This window comes from Lolium perenne, chromosome 1 (genome assembly GCF_019359855.2).
Source record: "Lolium perenne isolate Kyuss_39 chromosome 1, Kyuss_2.0, whole genome shotgun sequence".
NCBI classification, from domain to species: Eukaryota; Viridiplantae; Streptophyta; class Magnoliopsida; order Poales; family Poaceae; genus Lolium; species Lolium perenne.
This window is the reverse complement of record NC_067244.2, coordinates 242,678,977-242,701,998: the sequence shown is the minus strand read 5'-3', so window position 1 is coordinate 242,701,998 and position 23,022 is coordinate 242,678,977. Positions and strand designations below refer to the sequence as shown.

Genomic DNA, 23,022 nt, shown 5'->3' with positions numbered 1-23,022 from the left:
AGCCAAAGAAATGATTGAAGACCTTCTTCGGATGGACGCCGATTTTTTTGCCGATGGTCATTATGCTGATTTTCTTGGCGCTGCTCCTGAAGAAAACAGAGTTACCCTTGATGACATATTGAATCAAGGCTAGCTATTTTCCCCTTGTAGATAATTCTTCTTTGTGACCCATGACTATGATTATATTGTGAAGCAATCATTATATTTCTATGTTTGTCTAGCCTCCGAGTGTTTTGGTGACTCTTTACTGTATTTGTATATTGCGAGGTTTTGAACCAAGGCATTTATGTATTTATGGCGAATATGAGCCCCCGAGCTTCTTTATTGAGTACTATTTTGTATTTTTATTGACTCACGAGGTATTTTAATACCAAGGCAAGCCTTTTCTTTTTCGATGAACTATATTGAAATTCGTCGGAGCAGAGACTTTAAGCATGTCGATAAAGAAAAGGTTATATTGACACTATCTTTATTATATTGCAGCACCGCGAGCCCGCCTCATTAAAAACCTTTCCCGGCCCCACTCGGTGCCCCGAAAAAGGAAAAGAGTGCGTCTGAAAACTCGCGGGCGTTTCAGTACATTGAAGTTTTACAAGGACTATATTTCAACTCTAGGCGTAGAACCGCCTGAGTTGCGCCACGTTCCAGGGGTTTGGCTCCTCCACCCCTGTCTTCTTTTCCTTTATCCTGTATGCTCCTCCTCCGATTACTTCCGTGACAATGTAAGGGCCAAGCCATGGTGACTCGAGTTTTTCATGACTTTTTTGCGTGAGCCGAAGAACTAGGTCTCCCACCTGAAAAGATCTTGGCCGCAAACATCGACTGTGGTAATTCTTCAAGTCCTGTTGGTATTTGGTTACCCGAGACAGTACTTCATCTCGAGCTTCATCAAGTGCGTCGACATCATCTTCTAGCGCTTTTCTCGACACTTCTTCTTCATATTCGACGACGCGTGGAGAGTTGTGCTCTATCTCGATTGGTACTCGTTTCGCTCGCTCCATGAACCAAGAAAACGGAGTTTCTGTGTTGCTGTGTTTGGTGTTGTTCGGATGCTCCACAATACACTTGGTAGTTCTTCTGGCCAGGTATGTCGAGCTTTTTCCAGTGGTCCTAACAAGCGTTTCTTGATGCCATTGCAGATGATGCCATTGGCTTTCTCGACTTGCCCATTGGTTTGAGGATGTGCAACTGACGCAAAGTGCAACTTGATACCCACCTCTTCGCAATAATCTTTGAATTCGTGGGATGTGAAGTTACTGCCGTTGTCTGTGACGATGCTGTGGGGCACTCCAAATCTGAAGACGAGGCCTTTTATGAATTTTACTGCGGATGCTCCGTCTGGTGAATTTATCGGCTTCGCTTCTATCCACTTTGTAAATTTGTCGACAGCTACTAGCATATACTCCTTTCCTCCTGGCCAGGATTTGTGTAACTTGCCCACCATATCAAGTCCCCATTGGGCAAAGGGCCATGACAATGGTATTGGTGCTAGCTCTGCTTTGGAGAGTGAGGTTTTGCGGCAAACCTTTGACACGCGTCGCAAGTTCTTACTATGTCCTTGGCATCCTCGATTGCTGTCAACCAGTAGAATCCTGCCCGAAAAACCTTGGCTGCAATAGCTCGACTACTTGCGTGGTGGCCACATATTCCTTCGTGTACATCCTTCAGAATTATTCTTCCTTCTTCGGGTGTGACACATCTTTGCAGGACGCCTGAAATACTCCGCTTGTACAATTCCCCTTTGACTACCGTGAAAGCTTTGGAGCGTCGAATTACTCGCCTTGCCTCAACTGGATCATCGGGTATTTCTTTCCTGAGGATGTACGATATGTACGTCTGCATCCATGGTATCTGTATCACCATGACCAGGTCCTGATCTTCTTCTTCTTCCTCTTGCTTTTCCTTGGTAACCCCCGAGGGTTTCTTCTCCTTCTTTTTTGATTTTGTCGATTTGGTGGATCTCTCTGTTATCTCTTCCCAGAATACACCTGGCGGGACTGCAAGGCATTGCGACCCGATGTTTGCAAGAACGTCGGCTTCGTCGTTGCTCAATCTACTAATATGATTTACTTCGCATCCATCGAACAACTTCTCGAGCTCGTTGTACACCTCCTTGTATGCCATCATGCTATCATTGACTGCGTCACATTGGTTCATAACTTGCTGAGCCACCAATTGTGAGTCGCCAAAGATTTTTAGTCGAGTTGCACCGCAGGCTTTCGCCATCTTCATCCCGTGTATGAGAGCCTCATATTCTGCTTCATTGTTAGATGCGTTAGGGAATGTCATCCGAAGGATGTACTTCAACTTGTCGCCTTCAGGTGATATGAGTACTACTCCTGCGCCAGCCCCTTCTAGTCTTTTGGACCCATCAAAGTTCATGGTCCGTGTTCTCGACAAGTCTGGAGGTCCTGTGTTTTGCAACTCCATCCATTCTGCGATGAAGTCCGGCAGAACTTGCGACTTGATTGCTTTTCTTTTTTCGTACGTGATGTCCCGAGGGGAAAGCTCTATCCCCCAAAGGGAGACACGACCCGTAGCTTCTGGATTGTTTAGTATATTTGACAAGGGAGCTTCATTGACCACTATTATCGGGTGTGCCGAAAAATAGTGGCGCAATTTTCTTGCTGTTGTGAGCACTCCATATGCTAGCTTTTGGTACTGAGGGTACCTTTGTTTTGATGGCGATAAAACTTTTCTTTGAAGTATACAGCCTCTCTGTACTCGTGGAGTTTTCCTTCTTCTTCTCTTTCGACAACTAGCACCGTGCTCCCCGCTTGGGGCGTGGCTGCAATATACATCAGGAGAGGTTCCTTTTCCTTCGGCGCCACCAGAATTGGTGGTGTCGAGATTGTGCGCTTCAAATCCTCGAAGGCTCTATCGGCCTCTTCGTTCCACTGGAATTTATCTCCTTGCTTTATTAGAGCGTAAAATGGTAACGCTTTTTCTCCCAACCTGGCGACGAATCTGCTCAAAGCTGCGACTCGCCCAGTTAGCTGCTGTATTTCTTTCAACTTTGTTGGCTTCCTCATTGTTATGATAGCTTGTATTTTATCGGGATTTGCTTCAATCCCTCTTGCTGAAACTAGAAATCCCAGAAGTTCTCCATTGGGGACGCCAAAGGAACACTTCGTCGGGTTCAACTTCAGCAGAATTTGTCGAGGTTGTCAAAAGTTTCTTTGAGGTCCTCGATCAGCGTTGCCCCTTTTTTGACGTTATGACGACATCATCGATGTATACTTGCACGTTTTTCCCGATCTGTGTCGCTAAACACTTCGCATCATCCTTCGATATGTTGCTCCCGCATTTTTTAGACCAAAGGGCATTGTCTTGTAGCAGAACATGCCGTAAGGTGTAATAAACGCTGTTTTGGCTTCATCATCTTCTTTTAATCTGATCTGGTTATAACCAGAGTATGCATCCAAAAAGGAAAGACGTTCACAGCCTGCCGTGGAGTCGATGATTTGATCGATCCTTGGGAGGGGAAAGTGATCCTTAGGACAATGTTTATTGAGACACGTAAAGTCGACGCACATGCGAAGGACAGTCGTGTGTTTCTTTGGCACCATCACTGGGTTAGCTACCCATGTGGCTTCTGTAGATATCTCTTTGATAAAACCAGCCTCCTCAAGTCGATTTATTTCTGATAGCATGGCTTTGCGGTTTGGTTCCGAAAAACGCTGCAAAGGTTGTTTGATTGGTCTCGCTACTGGATCCAAGTTTAGGTGGTGCTCGGCAAGTTCCCTGGGTACTCCTGGCATGTCAGCTGGACACCATGCGAAGATTTTCCAGTTCTCACGGAGGAACTTGACGAGCGCGCTTTCCTATGCGATATCCATGTCGTTTGCGATAGATGTCGTCTTTTTTGGGTCTATCGGGTGAATCTGCACCTCTTTTGAATTTTTCTCGGTATTGAAAGTTGATTCTTTGTTTGGCCTTCCAACATCTGGCAGTACGTCGTAATCAGTCATGCTTTTTGACGCCAAGTACTCAGCTTGCATCCCGAAAGTTTCGACAATTTCGGTGAAAGTCCTTATCGCATTTATCGGCTAAGGCAAAGCTTCCTTTGATCGTGATTGGTCCCTTTGGTCCAGGCAACCTCCACAGCGAGTATGTATAGTGTGGTACCGCCATAAACCTAGCATATGCTGGTCGTCCCAACAGAGCGTGGTATTGCGACGGAAAATCCACGACTTCAAATTCGAGCCTCTCGATTCTATAATTTTCTCGGGTCCCAAACTGAACGTCAAGATTGATCTTCCCCAATGGATAACTTGGTTTCTCCGGTGTGATGCCGTGGAACCTTGTGTCTGTTGGTTTCAAGTTTGCTAAGGATATGTTCATCTTCCTCAATGTATCTGCATACATAAGGTTTAGGCTGCTGCCGCCGTCTATGAACACTCGAGAGACATCAAATCCCGCGATAACTGCCGGCGTAATAAGTGCTGATCGCCCTGGTCGAGGAACTTGCTGCGGATGATCTGCTATGGTGAAGCCAATATCTTGTCCTGACCAATTAAGATACTCAACTGTTGGTGGAGGCATTTTTTCTGCCATAAACACCTGTCGTGAGATTACTTTCTGAGCTCTATTGGACGGCCTTCCCTTCTGAATCATCGACACCGCTCCGTTGGAGTTAGGATCAACATAAGGTGGTGGTGTAGGTGCTACCGCTATTCTGAGCTGATGCCGATTGTCGTCTGTAATCGCGGGAGGAGGCGGCAAGTGAATCTCGCTTCGGGTTCCCGAGGATTTCTCCGTGTTGCTCGCGCGTTAGCGTTTACGCATACCGCAACATTGCTCGAAAATTTCGACACTTCTGCAGGTGCCCTGACTGTCTTTTACCGTTGCTATCGAGGAAAAAGTGCATCTGACACGGTCAATTCATCATCTCTTCAGGGGACACAAAAGGCCTTGGGAATCTAGGCCCGCTATTTTGCCTGTTGCGTGAATCATCCCTGTTATCACCTCGCTGCTCATTGCTTCTCTGATAATCATCTCTGTTGCTTCCTCCTGTGTTTGCCCGAAAGCCCGCCGAAATTTGCCTGGAGCGTCATAGTTCGGATACCGCCGAGAAATCGTCGCCTTGGTTGATAGTTTCGACCGCGGTCCTCCTCTCGGTGACTGTGCCGTTTGTTGTGGACAGCATCTTCTCCATCTGCCCATCTGTTTGCTATCTCCATTAACGCGGATACTGTCTTTGGATTGGTCCTTCCCAAGTCCTCGACAAAATCTCCACGCCTAATTCCTGCGACAAACGCATCTATTGCTCTCTCGTCAGATATATTTTCTGTCGAGTTTTTGATGATATTCCACCTTTGGATATACTTTCTCATTGGCTCGTCTGGCTTTTGTCGACATGCTCTCAACTCCTCTAACGACGCAGGTTTTTTGCACGTGGATCTGAAGTTCTTGACGAACACATCCTCGAAACTTTCCCACCGTCGATGGATCCTGGAGTGAGTTTCTTTATCCAAGATTGTGCGGCTCCACTCAAATGCACCTGGATGCTTTGCATAGCTGTTGCCCTGGTTCCTCCTGTGAGCTTCACCGTCTCCAGATAGTCGACTAGCCAATCCTCTGGATCTTGAAGGCCGTCGAACTTTTTGAAATTATCGGGTAACTTGAATCCTGAGGGGACTCGAGTTTTTCGGACTCTCCTCGTGAAGCATGGTAAGCCGCACATATCTTCGTCGTTAAGCTACGAGATTGCCGATGATCCCTTCTCGCTTTGCCGCGCTCTGTCGGCCCTTGCTTGTCTTCTTTGTGTCTCTTGCTCCACTTGGTCCTTCGAGTCTGCAGCTGACTGCTGCTGCAGGTCGTGGACTATTTTGCCTTGCCGCTCCTTCGGGAGGCGTTGATACAAACGCTGTCCCCATAGCTCCAACTCCTGCTACCGCCATATTGTACAATGTTTCCCTTGGATCACCTGGAGGTGGTTTAGATGCAAGGATAAAAGCATGTGTCGCCATATACCCAGCTTCTGGTGTCTTAGGGATGATGTTTCCTCTTGTATCTATCGACATGAAGGACATGTCGAGGTTTTGTACCAAGTGTTCTCTTTCTGCTTCGGGTATGTGTTGCAGCCTTGATCTTGCTCATTCCGCGCCTCCCCGTGGCTATCACCCGAAGTTCTAGATTGTCGACTTAGATCTGCCCTTCTCCCGCCGGATGCGTAAGCTGCCTCCTTTCTCCTGTTCAACTCAGCTGTCTGTTTTTCCAATTCCCTGGCAGCTCGTGCGAGCCTATATTGATATGCTTGTAATTCCTCTGGTGTGGCCGTGGTAGCCATTGGTTCTGTACCATTCATAGCTCTCGCGGCTCTGTCCCACGCTGCTTGTGAAAGTTGAACTCTATCTCGCGGCTCTGGCCCGACGTATTTGTTGCCCAGGCCTTGTCGCAGATTGGAGGGATCGACGTATGGATTTCCCAGATCGTCGAAAGCCTCAGATGTTTCCTCTTGATCTTCAATGGCATAAATCTGATGATACTTTGTACTCAGATCTATGTTGGGTTTGGTGACATCATCGTTGAGATTGATGAAGACCTTGCCCACTGTGATAGATTTGTCGATGAAGTCATAACTGTCGACATCGCTTGAGCCATCGCTTATATATGAGTCCGCAGATGACTCAAACGACATGTCATTGAAGATCTTGGCGAGTTTCTCTCTTGCTCTGGTGCTGACGTAGCGTGTCGCCGAAGTTTCTTCTTCTCCTGACTCGGTTGACGATGCATAGCTTGAAAATTCGGAATCGACCGCCGACGATCCCGATGAATTCGGAATTTCGACACGATACGATCCCTCCTTCTCGACGCGAAAGTGAAACCTTCCGAACGTCATCTCCATGGGCTCCGCCAGATACGCATATGCATCCAAACGGGAGGGTGGGTGAGGAACAAAATCGACAAGACCAGCAGCGATCTGTTTACCTCGATCCATTGTGTTGCTTGCGGTTGACGATGTCGAAGATCTTGAACGTGCCATCGAGATCAGATCCTTACGCCTCTAGTTCCCACAGACGGCGCCAATTGACAAGGTATCAACTTGTCAATGCCTATGGATTGTAGGCTAGGGTTTAGTTGGAAGTAGAGGGTAAGTAGATCTCGAAGGTTTCAGCCGAAAAGTACTCGACGATTGTGAAAACTAGGGTTTGTAGACAATGATTCGATTATCTCTTCATCCCTCGACTCCCCCTTTATATAGGAGGTGGAGCCGAGGGATTCGTGCTATACAAGTTACAGAGTCCAGGACGGTTTCTAACTCATCCCACCAGATTACAAATAACACTTCCTATTACAACTCTTAACTTTCCTTAATATATCTTGGGCTCCCGAATCTTCTTATTCTTCGGGTAGTGGGCCTTCAGTAAACCCCGGGTACTATCTTCGGCAGGCCCATTTGGGATGCCTATGTCACCAGGGCACCTCGATGAGCTTGAGCCATGGACCCTTCAGGGCGTTGGTTGATGAGGTATGCGGCGAGGTTGGCTGTTGCTCCTGCAACGGTTTTCGGTCGTGGCATGCCGGCGCTATCCATAGTCATAAAGGATTTGGTCAGATTCGACGTTATTTCCCTGGCGTCATCTTCCGAAAGCCTGGATAGTCTCGACCGGTGCTTGCCTGTTCCCTGAGTGTTTCGGGAGGCACTCCCTTGTGAGCCCCTTCGCCGTTCGCTGGATCGGTCCGCCGCAGATAGACGTCTCTCGAGGGTGGCTTGCTCTTTCGACAGGTGTTCCCGGTTTTTCTCCAGTATGGAGCGATAAGCATTGAGAGTTCCAACCGAGGTTCCTGCGGGGAGCGGCGTGTTGTTGAGTACTGCTGCCCTTGCTGCTGCCCACTCTTCATCCGCGATGGTGTAATCGCTATCGCGGTTGCTGGCGCTGTTTTCAAAACTTGCCCTTCTACTGGAACGGGGGGTATGGTCCTCGTCTCCTCTGCGCCTTGTGTTTCCCGTGTTGTTGGCGACATAAACCTGATGGTGTGCCGTTCTTCGGGTGGTTCCCTGGATGGTGCTGCCGATACTGTCCTCTCCCGATGAATACTGGGCATTACAGACGAACGGCGTGTCGCTTGATCCCAGCCCATGCCTGGTGTCGCAGTTCAGGCAGTAGTACGAAGTTAGTTTCGAAGATGAGGAATCATCCGACCCTACCGACATGGAGGACACCGAGCGGGGAGTCGAGGGCACGGGTGAGCACGTCGATTCCGTCAGACCAGCCGACAGGTCGAGTGACGATGACGCGTCTGAACCCGTCGATCTGGAAGTGGGGGATTCCAGCAATCGAAGGATTCCCTCTGCGTTGACGTTGTAGTGGACGCTGCCGAAGGTCATCTCCATGTTTCCTTGTAGATCTGAAAAGTTCGAGTGGGAGGAATCGCTGTGTGGGGTAAACTCGTAAGAGCCGAATCGAATCGGGCTTCCCAGGTTTGGTGATGATGGTGTTGATGAAGTTGCTGATAAAGCTATCGGCGAAGCCGCCGATGTCATGATCGGGTCTGCCGATGCCCTGCCTTGTGCCGACAGGGTTCCCACAGACGGCGCCAATTATCGAGGGTGCTCCTCGGCAATGCCCTCCGATAGGGGCTTAGGGTTGATGGAATCCTGCAAGCTGACACGAGACATCGGTACGCAGACAAGCGGGGAGAGCGATTTACCCAGGTTCGGGGCCCTCGATGAGGTAAAACCCTTACGTCCTGCCTGTCTGTTCTTTGATTATGGTGAAAACAGGTTACAATGGGGTGCCGAATAGTTCGGCTGTGATCTCGTCGAGATGCTAGTTGCTAGGGTAACCTAGTTCTAAGCTTTTGCTGGCTAGTTTTTCTAAGATTAATTGTCCCCCAATAGCCCCTCTCCTGGCCTTTATATAGGTGGCCAGGTCCCGAGAGGCCTAATCGAGTACGAGTAGGTTTACAATAGATCTATCCCCAATCTTTCCTTGTTCTGCTTCTTCCGCGTCTTGTACTCCAAGTAATCTTCCGTCGCACCGTCCTAGTGGCCCATCTTGCCATCGGGTACCTTCATGGGCCTCTAGTTGGACCGTGTAGGGTAGAGCAACATTGGTTACCCGAAGGGTAATGCCCACGTCAGCTACTATTCTAGTCCTTCCAAGTGAGTGAGAATAGAAAGAGCCCTCGCGCACTCCTCCTCCTTCGCCCGCCCCGCCTCGCCTCGTCTCGTCACGCACGCACGTCGCGTTTCGTGACTCGAGTTCGAGTTCGAGACACACTCAAGGAAGCCTAAATTTTTGCTTCGTGTCCCTGGCTTCCTACGCGTGGCAACACGGTCGGGTCGGGTCGGCTTCCCAGGCTATACAAGGAGATAGATCAGATCTAGAGAGATACACAGTTCTCAGAACTCTCTAGTCCGTCTCTCTCGAGAAGTTCCTTTTGCTGCGCTACTCTCTGGTCTTCCCCATCCCGGCGATTGCGTGCACGGCCGTCCGGGAGAGCAGGCCTCCGAAACTCCATCCGTTGAGATCCTGCACCAGGAGACGGGCGATAAGGTTTTTGGGGAGCGTCTCGGCGCGACTGCTCGCTGCTGTTCGTCTTCTTCTTCGACGGTTCGGCTGCTTCATCGACAGATCCGACTACACCATGGGCGACATCAACAATACTCATGGTGGTGGTGCTGCTGCTGCTAGTGCGACCTTCCCGGTCGCGATGTACGTGTTTTTCCTATCCTACCTTGCACTGGTACTTGTTCCATGTTCAGATCTGATGCATGTGCTTAGTCTGATGTGTATGGTTAAATATGCTTGTGCATCTATAATTTTGATTTCGGTAATTAAACTCACACGGAAATTGCCTAATAATCCAACAGAAATGACTGACTTGCAAGGTATGATGAGGAATTGGTGCTATAGATGATGAACATAATGTGCATTAGTTGTGTCAGGGATTTTCAGTTATAACTTATGCAGAACTGAGGGATACTGTCCGTACTTAAATAACTAAGATGTTCGCATTTTATTCTCAAAAAAAAAAAAAAAGATGTTCGCATTTTCAGATAAGACATCACTACGACAGCACTAAAGTTTAGAAATCCCTGCAGAGGATGGCCTTGATAGATGCATGCACCTGAATAAAGCTTGCAGGATTCTTCGATTGATTCATGGCTAACCTTAGTTTAGTGCAAACTGGCTCTGCCCGGAGCCCCGGACACATTGTCTTTCTATAGACCAAAAGTCGACAGAGGCCGCGTTTAACCCACCATTGGATCCTTGAAGGCCACGTAAGAAACTCTTATCCTGCAACTACTTGTATCAGGAATCATGTCCAAGTTCAGGCCATTCATGTAAACTATAGCTTGGAACCGTTTAGCAGGTGGTAGCATTGTGCTAGTTTTTGTACTTAGAGTAGTAGCTCTGTAGTCTGAGCAGCTACTGGAACCGCGACACCACCTTCACAGCTCCTCAGTGGCAGGCCTCACGCTTAGGCACTGCCTTCGAAAAACCGAATGAAAGTTCAGTTTACATAGTTGACCAAACGGAAATGTGTAATGAGCAAAAGTGTGCACGTATTACATAGCAACAAATGTCTACTAGAGTGGAATACCTTTGGTCAGGCGTACGAGAACACATGATATAAATCTAAGCGGAACTAGTGAGGCCCTCAATTCTACATTAGAATAGATTTCACATAAAGACTATCTAGTGCCTCCTGAAGTTGTGTGCCAAATGTGTATCCCTCTTTATTTCTACCATAGAATAACGATGTGCCAGCAGCAAAGTTGATAACCGTCTTCAAAAAGCCCGATGCATCATTTTCAAAGCGAGCCTGGTTTATAGTTTTCCATTCATTTTCCATAAAGGAATCAATATGGGCCAATGCGGCCTCACTGTTCACCTTGTGCTCATGCATGTAACATTCCACCGTGGTTGCCATGTCCCCTTTGTTCTTTCCGAGCTGCATGTGCACGTACACAGTTAATTAGTAGATACATTATTAGCCTGTTTAGTGGTAATGTAGAAAACAATTAGAATTGAAGCAAAAAAAAAAGCTATACATCAGTTGCTCCCATATCATTTAATAAGCGTATGATCTTTCCGCATGATATGACGATAGAGCCATCAAGTACCCACTCCATTGTTCCCTTCATTAGGGCATCACCCATGCCGACCACACTAGCTACACATAGCAGTGGCACCCCTATGGATTTGCAAGTCACATTCAGTTGATTTTCAAAGCTTAGCTTGTAGTTTTGGTGTCTCCATTCGGCTTCTTGGAGATAATAACTAGATAGCCTTTGAAACTGCACACAATTAAGACATGGAACTTATATGTTACGCTTATAGCTGTGTGCATCGATTGCTGCAGTGGCCAGCTATGTTCCCCCTTTTGTTAAAAAAAATGTTAAAGGAAAAAAATGTCACCATCTTCTAATAATATAGGAATGCAGTACTGTACCTCTTTCTTGACGTGAACAACCTGATTTCTCTCCTCAAGTCCAAGTTGATCCTCAAACTCCTTAAAAGTTGTAAGTAGTAGATTATAGAACATCTTCAAGTACTCTGGTAGAAGAGATTCACCGTTGTAATCCCATCTACGTATAACGCCAATTGAATGCCGTCAATTTGACTATAGAGCTATACGTCAAAAAAAAAAAAAATTGACTATAGAGCTAGCTTTCGCGTGCCTTAGCCAATGAATGCAAAATAGGTGAGATTATATTAGTCTATGTTCGGTGTACGTAATATATATTGGGAAATCCGACTCCTTATTGTTTGATTAATACTGAAGCCACTTTTTTTTTCTGAAATTTTTAGTGAAGCTGTGCCATGTTCATTTGGTGATACGAGTGCCATTAATAAACAATGGTTGTCACTACATGAAACACACAAGAGCCTGACAGCCAAATCATGTGCCGATGGCTTTTTGTCGGGGCCGTCGGCATAGGACCTGGTCCTGGCAGGCCACAAACATGGCCGTTGGCATAGGTTGGCCGTCGGCATAGGGAGTCTTGTGCTGATAGCACAGAGACAGACGTGTGGCCTTGGGGGATTCCGCCGTGATGGCGAGGTAACGGTGCTAGCCTATGCCGACAACAAATTTCCATCGGCACAGTTCTTTTTTTTTTGCTCCACGCTCCTCTCCCCCCTGGGGAATTGCCTTTTAATTTTCAGAAAAATATAAGAAAATGTTAAAAATTCAAAAAAATAATATCCTTTGACATAACCATGTATTATGTGTTCTAGTTGTTAGGAAAATTAACAAACATGAATTTTGATATATTATGTAAAATGGAGTCTTGTTTCGGTAAAACAGTTTTTCTGGTTGCATACGACCTCCGATGAAAACGTTTTTTATATGAAAATGTGTCTAAAGAAAAAGTTACATCCGGCTTTAACGGATTTTTTAGATTCCTCAAATTTAATAAGAAAAAATAGGAGTTTTTTCAGGTTTTAGATTTCGATAAAAAATAAGAATAAATATTTATTTTATTGTTTCAAGATTTATAATTTAAAAATAAAATGTATTCATTGTTCTTTAGTCACATAAATGTTTGGAATTAAAAATAAATGGATAGCGTACTATGTTAACAAAGAATAACTCCTTTGCCAGAAGCTCATCTGGAAGGAACGAAGAAGTTAACCGTGCTAGGATGGGAGCAGTTTGAGGATGGTGACCGAGCGAAAAGTTTAACTATTAATAAGTAATTCGATCTAACATTAAGCATGCCTAGAGATTAAACTGTTAAACAATTCAAAAAAATCCTCGAAAAAAATTTAAAACAGTTTTTTTGAAAACTAAAATAAAAAATGATGCTCCTTTGCCGCCTTCCTAACGGCCGTTAGGCCTCTACCGGGCCCACATGGGGTCTGTGCTGACGGCTAAATGAGCTGTGCCGAGATGGTATTGTGCCGATGGTAGCCACCGGTAGAGCCTATGCCAACGGACAAAATGGTCTGTGCCGACCACCTTGACTGGGTGATGTAGTGTGTGTTGGAACTTCAAATAGCTATCCTATAGCGTTTCTTGAATTTTATTTTTTGCTTACTTCCATGGAAAGGATACTATTAGTCAGTCAATTTATTTCTGGTATTAACCTTTCTTAATTACGAAAGTAGCCAGCTTGGGGAAATGTTCTGTGAAGATGGCACAAAATACATCGTTCATGTTCTTTGTTTCTTTGACTAGCTGCCATAAGGTTAAATGATTAGACATTTTCTAGCAACGTTTATGTGACTAACTGCATGCGACAATATTTATATGAATCATTTCATGTACGGTTGCATGGAGACGTACGAAGCCAAACCTCTGTATGGCCGTGTTTAGCTGCCGACTTTCCTCTACGGTGGCATGGACATCGTATGTGTCATTCATCACGGTAAGAAGTGCCGTTATTTTGGTAACCATCATACGTGCCATTTCAAAATCTTTCTCGTAGTACAAAATATAGGACCAAGTGTAAGCCTCCACCAGACGATCTCGGGCATAACCTAATCCAATGTACCTGTAAGCATCTTGCCACCACCTGAAACAATGACATCATTAATCAGATCTATATTCACTTTTAATACAACATGCCTAGTTTAGGGGCTATGAGATTATTGTGAATGCACGAGTCTTTGCTGCCTGCTTCTGTGTACTGAGATGCGTACCTAGAGAGAGACTTGAGCTCCTTGGAATGGACATACTGCAAAAGGGTAAACTCCAGCTTTGCGAGCTCCAGTAGAATCGAGTTTTGTCCTTCCTCCTGTTCGTACTCTGAGAAATAATGCAGTGTCTCCAATCTTCGGTAGGTCCTTGGCAGTGGAATGTCGAGGGATCGTTTGACTTGCTCTTTTAAAGGCGAATTCAATTCGCCCCTCATTGACTCTAGATGGTACCTTGCGAAAGACATGGCTTCTTCGAGCTCCGGCTCACCATGAACCGAAAGGAACGCAGCGTTATACAAGCCTAACAATCCCTTTGCTTCATTAGTTATCTCCTCACTGAAACTCCCTCGTCCGTTCATGAATTTACCGAACATATCTACAAGTCGAAGTGATTCGATGGGTATTATTGCATGCCTTGTGTTCAATGTACTACGAACAATCAAATAGATATATATACCTGGAGATACCCAAAGGCCATGCTCTCTAAGCAAGCGAAAACGAAGAGCCACCTCATAGAGGCTGGAGCTATTGAACTCGCGCTCATGGATATAGCGCAGTGCGACGTCTATCTGGTCTTGGAAAAGATGATCAATTCCGAGAAGTTGCACATCATCCACAAGGGTAATTATCCCAATCACGTCGTGGTTGCATGCCTCAAATAACATGCACACGTCCTGCTTCAGTTCATCGACTCTCAACTTCATCCATTCCTCCGACCTCTGCATGTAGTACATATGTGGCATTAGTGAATAGATTTTTGATCGGTCGATGGGAGTACATGTATGATTCTTTTTTTTCAAAATGGGAGGGACGCCCGGGCTTCTGCATCGAAACGATGTACACAGCCTTGTTCTTATTGCATAGTTTAAGAACACACGTATGAATGGTGCAGAGTTTAGTATATATAGTGTATAAAACAGGCGGAGCAATCAAGAAATTAGTAGCGCGAAAATGCCACATAATCCAAGCCATAATGATGTACCGGCTAGACTATACTACGGGAAGTTGCAGAAGGCAACGTATGTACCTGAAGTGGTCGCGGCTCATATTCGATGAAGAAGTTACCCCAAGAAGATCGTTCATAGCCAGACAGCGTTTCAGCGGTCAGTGGAGCCGGAGCTAGTGATTGCTCGTAGCTGTTTGCTTGGGTTCGGTGGTCGTTGCCGTAAGACCTTACTGATATACTTGTACTCTGACGCTGAGGAGCCACCAAGCTTAAGGTATGGGGAGCCTTCGCTGCGATGCTGGAAACCATGTCGTACATGTTTAGACCTGCTTACTTATGAACAATGGCAGGGCCAGCTAGCATTTATAGAGACAGTCCAGCAGCTAGCAAAACAGATGGATGAACCGATAACAAGCCGCTGTTTACGACTTGGTATATACCTAGAACAGCACGGTCCCAACTCAAAATACTCCAAAAATAAGTACCAACTCGAAGAGGAAACTCCCGACGCAGACCGCTACTCCTACCATATTGCCCATTTGCCTCATTCGGCATCTTGCCACGCACCGGCGAGTGCGACCGCACGGAGATGCTCCTGACTAGATCCAAAAATAGCGATAATGAGATCAACGGATGACTCCTAGCCGGTTAGACGCAAGACACGCTACTGTGGCCCACGACCACCCCCACGGCCGGCGTTTTGTATAATTTCTATTGATTGGCTCTATATTATTAATATAATAAAGCAGTAGTATCTATCATGTAGTAGATACGGGGCATTTTGTAATTTTTCTTTTCTTCCTAGCTAAATGTCTTCTCCTCATCTTTGTTGGCTATCTGCACCCTAGTCGAGACATGGCATGGAACTCTTTGATTGTATCACCTTGATATACACTTTAAATTTAATAAAAAAAACGCTAGCAATTTGTAGAAAAGGTTAATAGACGTTTTACTGCAGCGTAATAGTCCTTATAGAGTATGAAAAAGGTAATAGACCTTAGAGTTGTAGTAGCGACGAAAACAATTTAATTCCAATTCACAAAACAATAACAACATGATGGATGCTTGCGTGGCGGTAGGTCCCACGTACTATGGCACTATGCAACCGTGTGTGGGGTGTCTAATACGTAGTACCGAGTGCAAATGACATAGTTCGCATTGCCATACCACTAGGCATTGTCAACTTGAAGTCTCCCGAACAGTAGGACGGGCACACCACCAGATGAAGCCCATCTAAACACGAAGCCCAAGACAGGACAAGGGCACAAGACATCGAATAACCACATCTCGTCGCAACAGAACTCCATGCGGGATTCGATGGAGAGAAGTGTTAATTAAATCCATACTGACATGTGAGGAAGTTTTCATATAATCAAACAAGTTAATTTTGAGTTCATGATATTGTTCTATCGGCTAGTATGTGAAGAGAGTATGAGACATTTCAAGCTCAATGTTAACCTCGAGTTTGCTTCTATTTTTTATGCATCATGTAAATGTCTAGAACATTTAGAAAGAAGAAAAAGTGCAATAAAGATATCAATGATTGGGGCAACGAAATTCCATAACTACGATGAACTGTTGACATGAGATGCACGTCTCAACATGTTCTGTATTTTTTCAATCAACTAAGATCTAGCACATGTTAATCCTTCTTCCGTATATAAAGGTGAAAGGACACGGATGCCACCTAGGAAGGGGGTGGTGTGAATATGCGGTTTAAAACTTTCACTAGGAGAAAACATGCCTTTCGTCCGGGCCTTTAGTCTCGGCCGTGTCCTGGGCCGGGACTAATGGTTCAGACACGTCGCCCCGAAACCGCCCCATGGTGTGATCACCATTAGTCCCGGTTTTTATGGGCCTCTAGTCCCGGTTTGGGATACGAACCGTGACTAAAGTTCCTGCGCCTGCTGGCACCCCCTTTAGTTCCGGTTAGTGACACGAGCTGGGACTAAAGTCAAACCGTACGGTTCCCGCGCGCAGAAATCGATCATCGTCGCTCGGAAGTTGCGTCGATCAGAAGTTCCATGGCTGCGCGCCGGCCACCGGCCATGGGAATTGATCACCCGGCGGTAGGCCTGTTCACCTCGCTCACCTATATATCTTCACATATCCTCCATTAGCCACATCTTCACATCATCCATTAGCCATCTCCCAAAGAGCTCTCTCCCGCCCCGGCCCCAATGGAGCAGCTCGCGTGCACTGTCAACACCCGGATTTTTAAGTCCAGATGCCTATTATGCCATACATCGCAATCCCAGGAATATTGTTTTTGCGAGACATAATAGATTGATATCACAGAACATCATTCATTACAAACCATAATTGTCTTACATCACGGGATCACATGATCCAGTCTTACAACATAGTGGATCTAGAGATCCAATTACAAAACACATATAGCGGAAGCGAAGTAGTATCGGTCGTGGTCCATCTGTTCCACAGGCAACTGTTGACGTCAGGAGTACGTAGTCCTAGTTGTCGTAGACGTCCTGCTGTCCATCTTCCTCGTACTGCTGTTCTCCTTCATTGTCTGGCCATTTGAATAGCCAGGGACAAAGCCATGAGTACTTTAAAGTACTCGCAAACTAATACTAATGTTAGCACTATCAACTATAGTAAGGGGGTGCTAAGCTCTAAATTTATTTGCATAAAGCCAATTTTAGTTCACAAACATTTAGTAAAATGCCTCTTCATTTGCTAACTAACTCAAGTGGGAACATTAGTGTCATTCCCACAACTCTGTTGTAATTCAAGTCAAATTCACCATTCACTTTTCAAGTTCAAGTCATAAGTCACCCTTCACATGTCACATTTTTGAAAAGTTCTGATGACGGAACAATATGGCTTTTCCAACCGTCCATAACCGTGGACACGGCTATTCGAATAGTTTTACACTCTGCAGAGGTTGCACACTTGTGGCACAACATTTGATTACATCCGTCGGGGATAACCCTGAATAATCGTAACTCAGTACGCGGATCATCAACCCTAACCTTTCACTTACACACCCTAGTATAGGCATCTCTCCCCATGAGCTTGGCCTCCCAGTGAAGACAGACAGTCAGCCTGGGAACTGCACAGGGCTTGGGCCGGACATTCACCTCGTTTCACGTCATTTCACATCATTTCACTTGCAACGGAGGCAGCGTCGGCATAACCCCTATGACGCTTGCTTAGAGGGAACCCATACTAAGATATATAAACTTCTAGTTAGACCCTACCCATAATCAGGTATTGTGGGGGTACTTGTAAATTGGAATGGTATCGCATCCGAACCCAACCATCAGTTTTTGTAAAGTTCACCATGTCATTCACAAGTCATATTCACCTTCAAAAATCTTTCAATAGAATGACTCATCATTCCAAGGTTTTCAAAGTCATTTCATTTCACCGGTTCCCATCTAGAGTAGTCACTTTTAGTTTTAGCACTAGCAACTAGTCATGAAGGGTGCTAACTAGCTTGTATTGCTCTAGGCTAAATTTGATGCTCTTGTTCTACTCTATATCTAGACCAAGTGAATCATGAATCAAAAAGTAAACTTTGATAAACCAAAATCAAAAGATAATTTGGAAGGTAAGAACTTGGGATGGGATCATGAAGCATAAAGTAGAAGGTAATGGTGCCTTGCTCTTGTAGAGCTTTGCACTCGGTCAACTTGTAAGAATATTAGCTTGCCTTGGTTGGAGTAGTGATCAAAGTTCTCTTCTTCTTCCTCTTGATAGAAAACCTCCTCCTCTTGATGGTCTCCGGTACTAGCGTCTATAAACGAATACGAGGATACAATCACCAAACAATACTTAAGTGCTAGACTAATCACACAAATGGCTCACACAAGCTATTCTAGCATCACCACATTATTAACATGTTGGTTGATTTTGTTTTCTTTTTAAAGAAAATAATTTCCTCTCATTACAAATATTGATTAGGGTTTCTATTTATTTCTTTGGAGAAATAATTTCCTCTCATTATCGTATTACAATTTAATTTCCTTCATGAAAAAGATATGACCTAGGTTGACCAAAGTCAACCTCTTCATACTCACCATTTAAGAAAATGATTTAAATGAGGTGAAGCACCTCATACCATTTAATCCTAACATAGAAATGATTTAATATCATCAAACAATTTCTCATGAGACCTAAATGACCAGGGTCTCTACCTCATTTTGAAATGTTTGTGACCAGATTTAAATGAGAGAGAAGCTCCCATGTGATTTATAAATAGTTTTGGACAATATCTTTGACTAAGAATAGCCATATAGTCCTTTAATTAAACTAGGCCATGATCATTCAAAGTAAGCATGACATATTGTTGCAGAAACAATTAATGTAAGTAAAATGTGAGCTATAGGAGTTGGAATCAACTTAATAGCATTTGGGGTTGATTTTTAATAATTATTGGAAGTCACAAAATCCCTGCTTTGTTTATTTTGCTACTTTAATTGTACAACAGATCTAGGGTTCAAACCAGTGGCATTGTGTAGATAAAACTCTAAGCTTTCCAACAATATCAAGTTTGTAAAAATTGGCTGGGTAGATTTGTCCCTATTGAATTTTAAACTAGGCATCAGATTGCAAAATAACTCTAAACTGGATTTTTGAATTTAAACTAGTTGGGCTGGCGGGAACTGTTAACGGGCTGCGCAGAGAGAGAAGGGATTGGGCCAGCCCAGTATCGCTACGGGCCAGCTGACAGCGTGGGGGCCACGCGTCAGTGGGGCTTAGCAAGCAAAGCGGTACGCGCAACGCGAGCCGTGCGATTAGAAGGAGATCGCACGGTCGAGGGAGGCCTTCGTCTCCGGCGAGAGGGAGACTCACTGGTGGCGGCGGTAGGGGGTCGGCGAGCTTCTCCTGGGGCGGCCTCCTTCTCCGGCGAGCTTCGGCGACGGAGCGCGGCAGTGATCTTGCAATTGGAGCTCTCTGGTGGCTAATCGAGCAAGTGCGGTAGGCGAGGCGAGTGAGAAGAGGGAGAGGAAGTTGATGGTGTGAGCAATTTGAGGAGCGGAGGGCTCCTTTTATAGTGGCGAGAGGTGGCCGTGGCGCTTGGATGAGGTAAGCCCTGGCGTCGGCGGTAGGGGGTCGCAGGGGCACTGGCGATGACGCTCGCTAGCAGGCGATGTCCTGGCGGTGCTGTAGCGCGTGATTACGGTGAAAACGAGGGAGAGATGCGATGGTGAGGTTGATGGAAGCTTGCAGGTCCGTGGCGGGTCGCGTCGACGGTGACGGCAGCCACAGCCCTCCTGCGGTCCAATGGCGATGTCTGCGAGTCTCCTCGTGGTCTGGCGCGACGACTGGCGAGCGGAGCAGGCAAGTGGAGGCGAGGTGCGTCGGGCGTCGTCACGCTTTGGCGTGCCCGTGGCGCTTGCCGTGCGCGCTCTGGCGCGTGCGTGCACTTCACTGGCACGTCTGGGCGCGTCGCGTTCTGGCGTGTCCAGTGCAATGTTTGGTCAAGTCTTGTGTCCAGGCTGCTCAGGAGAGTGAGAGTGGCGGGTGTGACATGGTGGTGCAGAGTGGAGCTGACCAGAGAGGGAGATGGCACGGGGTGGCCATGCCATGCCACGTCATGGTCATGCCCTTGTCAATGTGAGCCAGTGGAGGTGATGGCAAGTGGTGGCACTGGTGCTGGGAGGTGGAGAGGGTCTCCAGAGCATCAGAGGAGGGCCAGAGTGGACTTGGTCTCCTCCAATTTCCAGCATGGGCTTCATTTTCTCCCATGCCCACAAGGTGTTTGATTAAATGGCCGCAAGAAAAAGATTTTTGAAATTTGAAAAGATTTTTGGTGGAGTGTAATCATATAATAAGAGAAGTAGAATGGAGGTGGTGGTGGTCAAAATGGTGTTGATTTGCAAAATCACATATGGCATGTGATCTTACATATGTTTCATGGTCCCTACTTTGCTTGATCACCATTTGAAATCTAGAAAGAATTTGGGGTGGTGGTTTTGGGCAAAGTTGTTCTCCTTGATGTTGTCTTGGATGAGGTGCAAAGAGTTGGCAAAGTGTAGTTTAGAAAACTTCCAAACCAGGGGCTCAAAGTGGGCATCAGGCTAAAAATGTCACATGTGACCTTAATTGCATGTGAGCTCAAATTTGATTCCAATTTGATTTGAGTTGAGTTTCTTTGCTTCCAAAAGTGTTAATAAGTGTTTAGTATCCATTTACAACTAATGGTGCAAACCAAAATGGTCTAGGTTAAGAATTTGCAAAAATGGCATAAGCCATATGTGTGTGTTGAGGTGAATTTTATATTTTCTTTTCTCTTTTCTTTTTCCTTGTAATTGGATGATCAAGAGATCATGGTTAGGGTTTGAGTGTAAGTGTAGTCACACAAGCAAGCATCATGGCAAAATGCACACTCAAATAATTAATAAGGTGATCTACATGCATAGTCCTATATGATGTTAAAAAGTTTTTGTTAGTTCTCGATTTTGGATTTTGGAAACTCTCTCTTTCTTTCTTTATTGAAAAGTTGGGATGTTACAAACCCTTCCCCCTTAAACAAATCTCGTCCCGAGATTTTAAGAAAAGTTAGGTTCCTAAGAAAGATTGAGCAGTGAGATTAACAAGAAAACATACTTGGCATGGCCTGAGGGGCTTCCTGGGCTTCAGTGGCATTCATGTGGTAGAGACGACCGTTGTTGTTGTTCTGGTTCCTTCTTCCTGCAAAGCGGCGCTGTTGCTGAGCAGGTGCTGCGGTATTGGCGGGAATCTTGGCAAGTTTCTTGGGGCACTCATTGGAGTAGTGACCCACCACTCCACATTCATAGCAGTTGATGGTGGACTTGTCCTTGGGGTTGACGGGAACAGCGTTGCTTCCAGTCATTGGGGCAGTATTGGGGTTATTGTTGTTGCCATTGGGGTGGTTGTTGTTGTTGGTGCGGTTGCCATTGTTATTGTTGCTGTTGGTGTTGTTATTGTTGTGGTTGTTGTTGTTGCGGTTTTGGTTGTTGTTGTTGCCTGGGCGGTATGTCTGAGCAGGGGGCTTGTTGTATCTTGAGGCAAATCCTCCAGTTGAGCTGTTGCGGTACTTCTGGGCGTTGTTGGGTCCATTCTGGTTTATCATCCGGCGCTTGCGGTTCTCGTTGGCTTGATGCAGTTTTCCTTCCATTTGTATGGCTGAGTCTACTAGGGCTTCCAAGTCAGCGAACAGAATGTTCACTAACACAGTTTGCATCTCGTCGTGTAGTCCGTTCAGAAATCTCTCCTTCCTTTTCTCGTTGGTGTCGGTCTCATCCGGGGCGTACCTTGACAGAGTTAGAAACCTGTCGCGGTATTCCACCACGGACATTCTGCCTTGCTTGAGTTCACGGAACTCGTCTCTCATCTTCTTGATCAGTCCTTGAGGCACGTGATACTTGCTAAACTTCAGCTTGAAGTCTTCCCAGTTCATTATTTGTCCGGCATTCATTGCACGGGCGCTTGTCCACCAGGCTCTTGCAGGTCCTGACAGGTAGTGTGTGGAAAATAGCACTTTCTCTGCGGCTTCAACTCCCGCAACCTCTAAGTTGTTCTCCATGGTTTGGAGCCAGTCGTCAACATCAAGGGGCTCTTCTGTCTTGCTAAACATTGGTGGATTAGTGTTCTGAAAGTTCTTCAACTTGGATCCAGGGTGATCATGGTTCCCATGGCCTTGATGGTTCTGAGCTATCTGCTGCAGTGCGGCGATATTGGCTTGACGTTCAGCTATCTCGGCTTCACGGTCTGCCATCATCATCTGGAGCATCTGCATCATTGCGTCTTGGTTGGCGCTGCGGGTTGGTGGGGCCATCTGATCATTGAGGTAGATGATAAGATAAGAGGGAAATTTCTATGGTTTGTTTGGTTTAAAGTTCAAAGAGTTTCAAAACTTGAGTAGTGTTGAGGGGGTACAACCAACAACACTTTTTTTTCATTCATACCAAACATCACATATTACAAAGCTAACACACCGTTGGTTTTAAGAACCATCCATCGCTCTACGATACAAGGGGATCCTGATACAAACTCACACCTACACATGTGATCAAGTGAAACTACTACTCACTATCCACGTCTATCGGGGTGTGGTTATCTTCTCCAGCTTCCAGAAACTCGTAGTCTTCCAGATCAGGGTTCTCATCTTCTTCGAAGTCCTCATCATCACTCAGGAAGGCTGCTCCTCCCTGAATATCTTCACCTTCTTCTTCTAGCTCCATCAGTTGGTCCTCTTGGGCCTTGGCAGTTGCCCCAAGGATACTATCCTTGCGCGGAGACGCGCAATGGTAGCGTCCTTCTTGGCACGCTGCTTGCGGAGTGTCTTGCGCTCATGGGCAAGGATCCTGACGGTATCAGGCTGCTGCGCGAGGTGGGCGCGAATCTGGTTGGCGTAGACGCGACAGTTGTCCAAATCCTTCTGGGTATCGTGCAGCATAGTATCCAGGTGCTCCACGTGATATTTCAGCTCCGGGTGTGGTGACAGTGCCCTGGGTCCTTCGATGGAGTCATGCCTTGCAAAGT

General features: G+C 46.0%; 1 protein-coding gene across 1 annotated transcript; it reads right to left on the bottom strand.

Annotated features, from left to right (window-relative positions):
- Window positions 1–10,405: 10,405 nt before the first annotated feature.
- LOC127326714 (alpha-copaene synthase-like) lies at window positions 10,406–22,721 on the bottom strand. The gene is made up of 10 exons (XM_071824888.1): window positions 22,571–22,721; window positions 15,033–15,146; window positions 14,629–14,873; window positions 14,059–14,320; window positions 13,605–13,977; window positions 13,259–13,477; window positions 11,410–11,545; window positions 11,009–11,254; window positions 10,715–10,908; window positions 10,406–10,445 (listed from the first exon to the last, which is right to left on the bottom strand). Exons 1-10 carry the CDS (start codon window positions 22,719–22,721, stop codon window positions 10,406–10,408), a joined length of 1,980 nt encoding a protein of 659 aa, XP_071680989.1.
- Window positions 22,722–23,022: the final 301 nt, after the last annotated feature.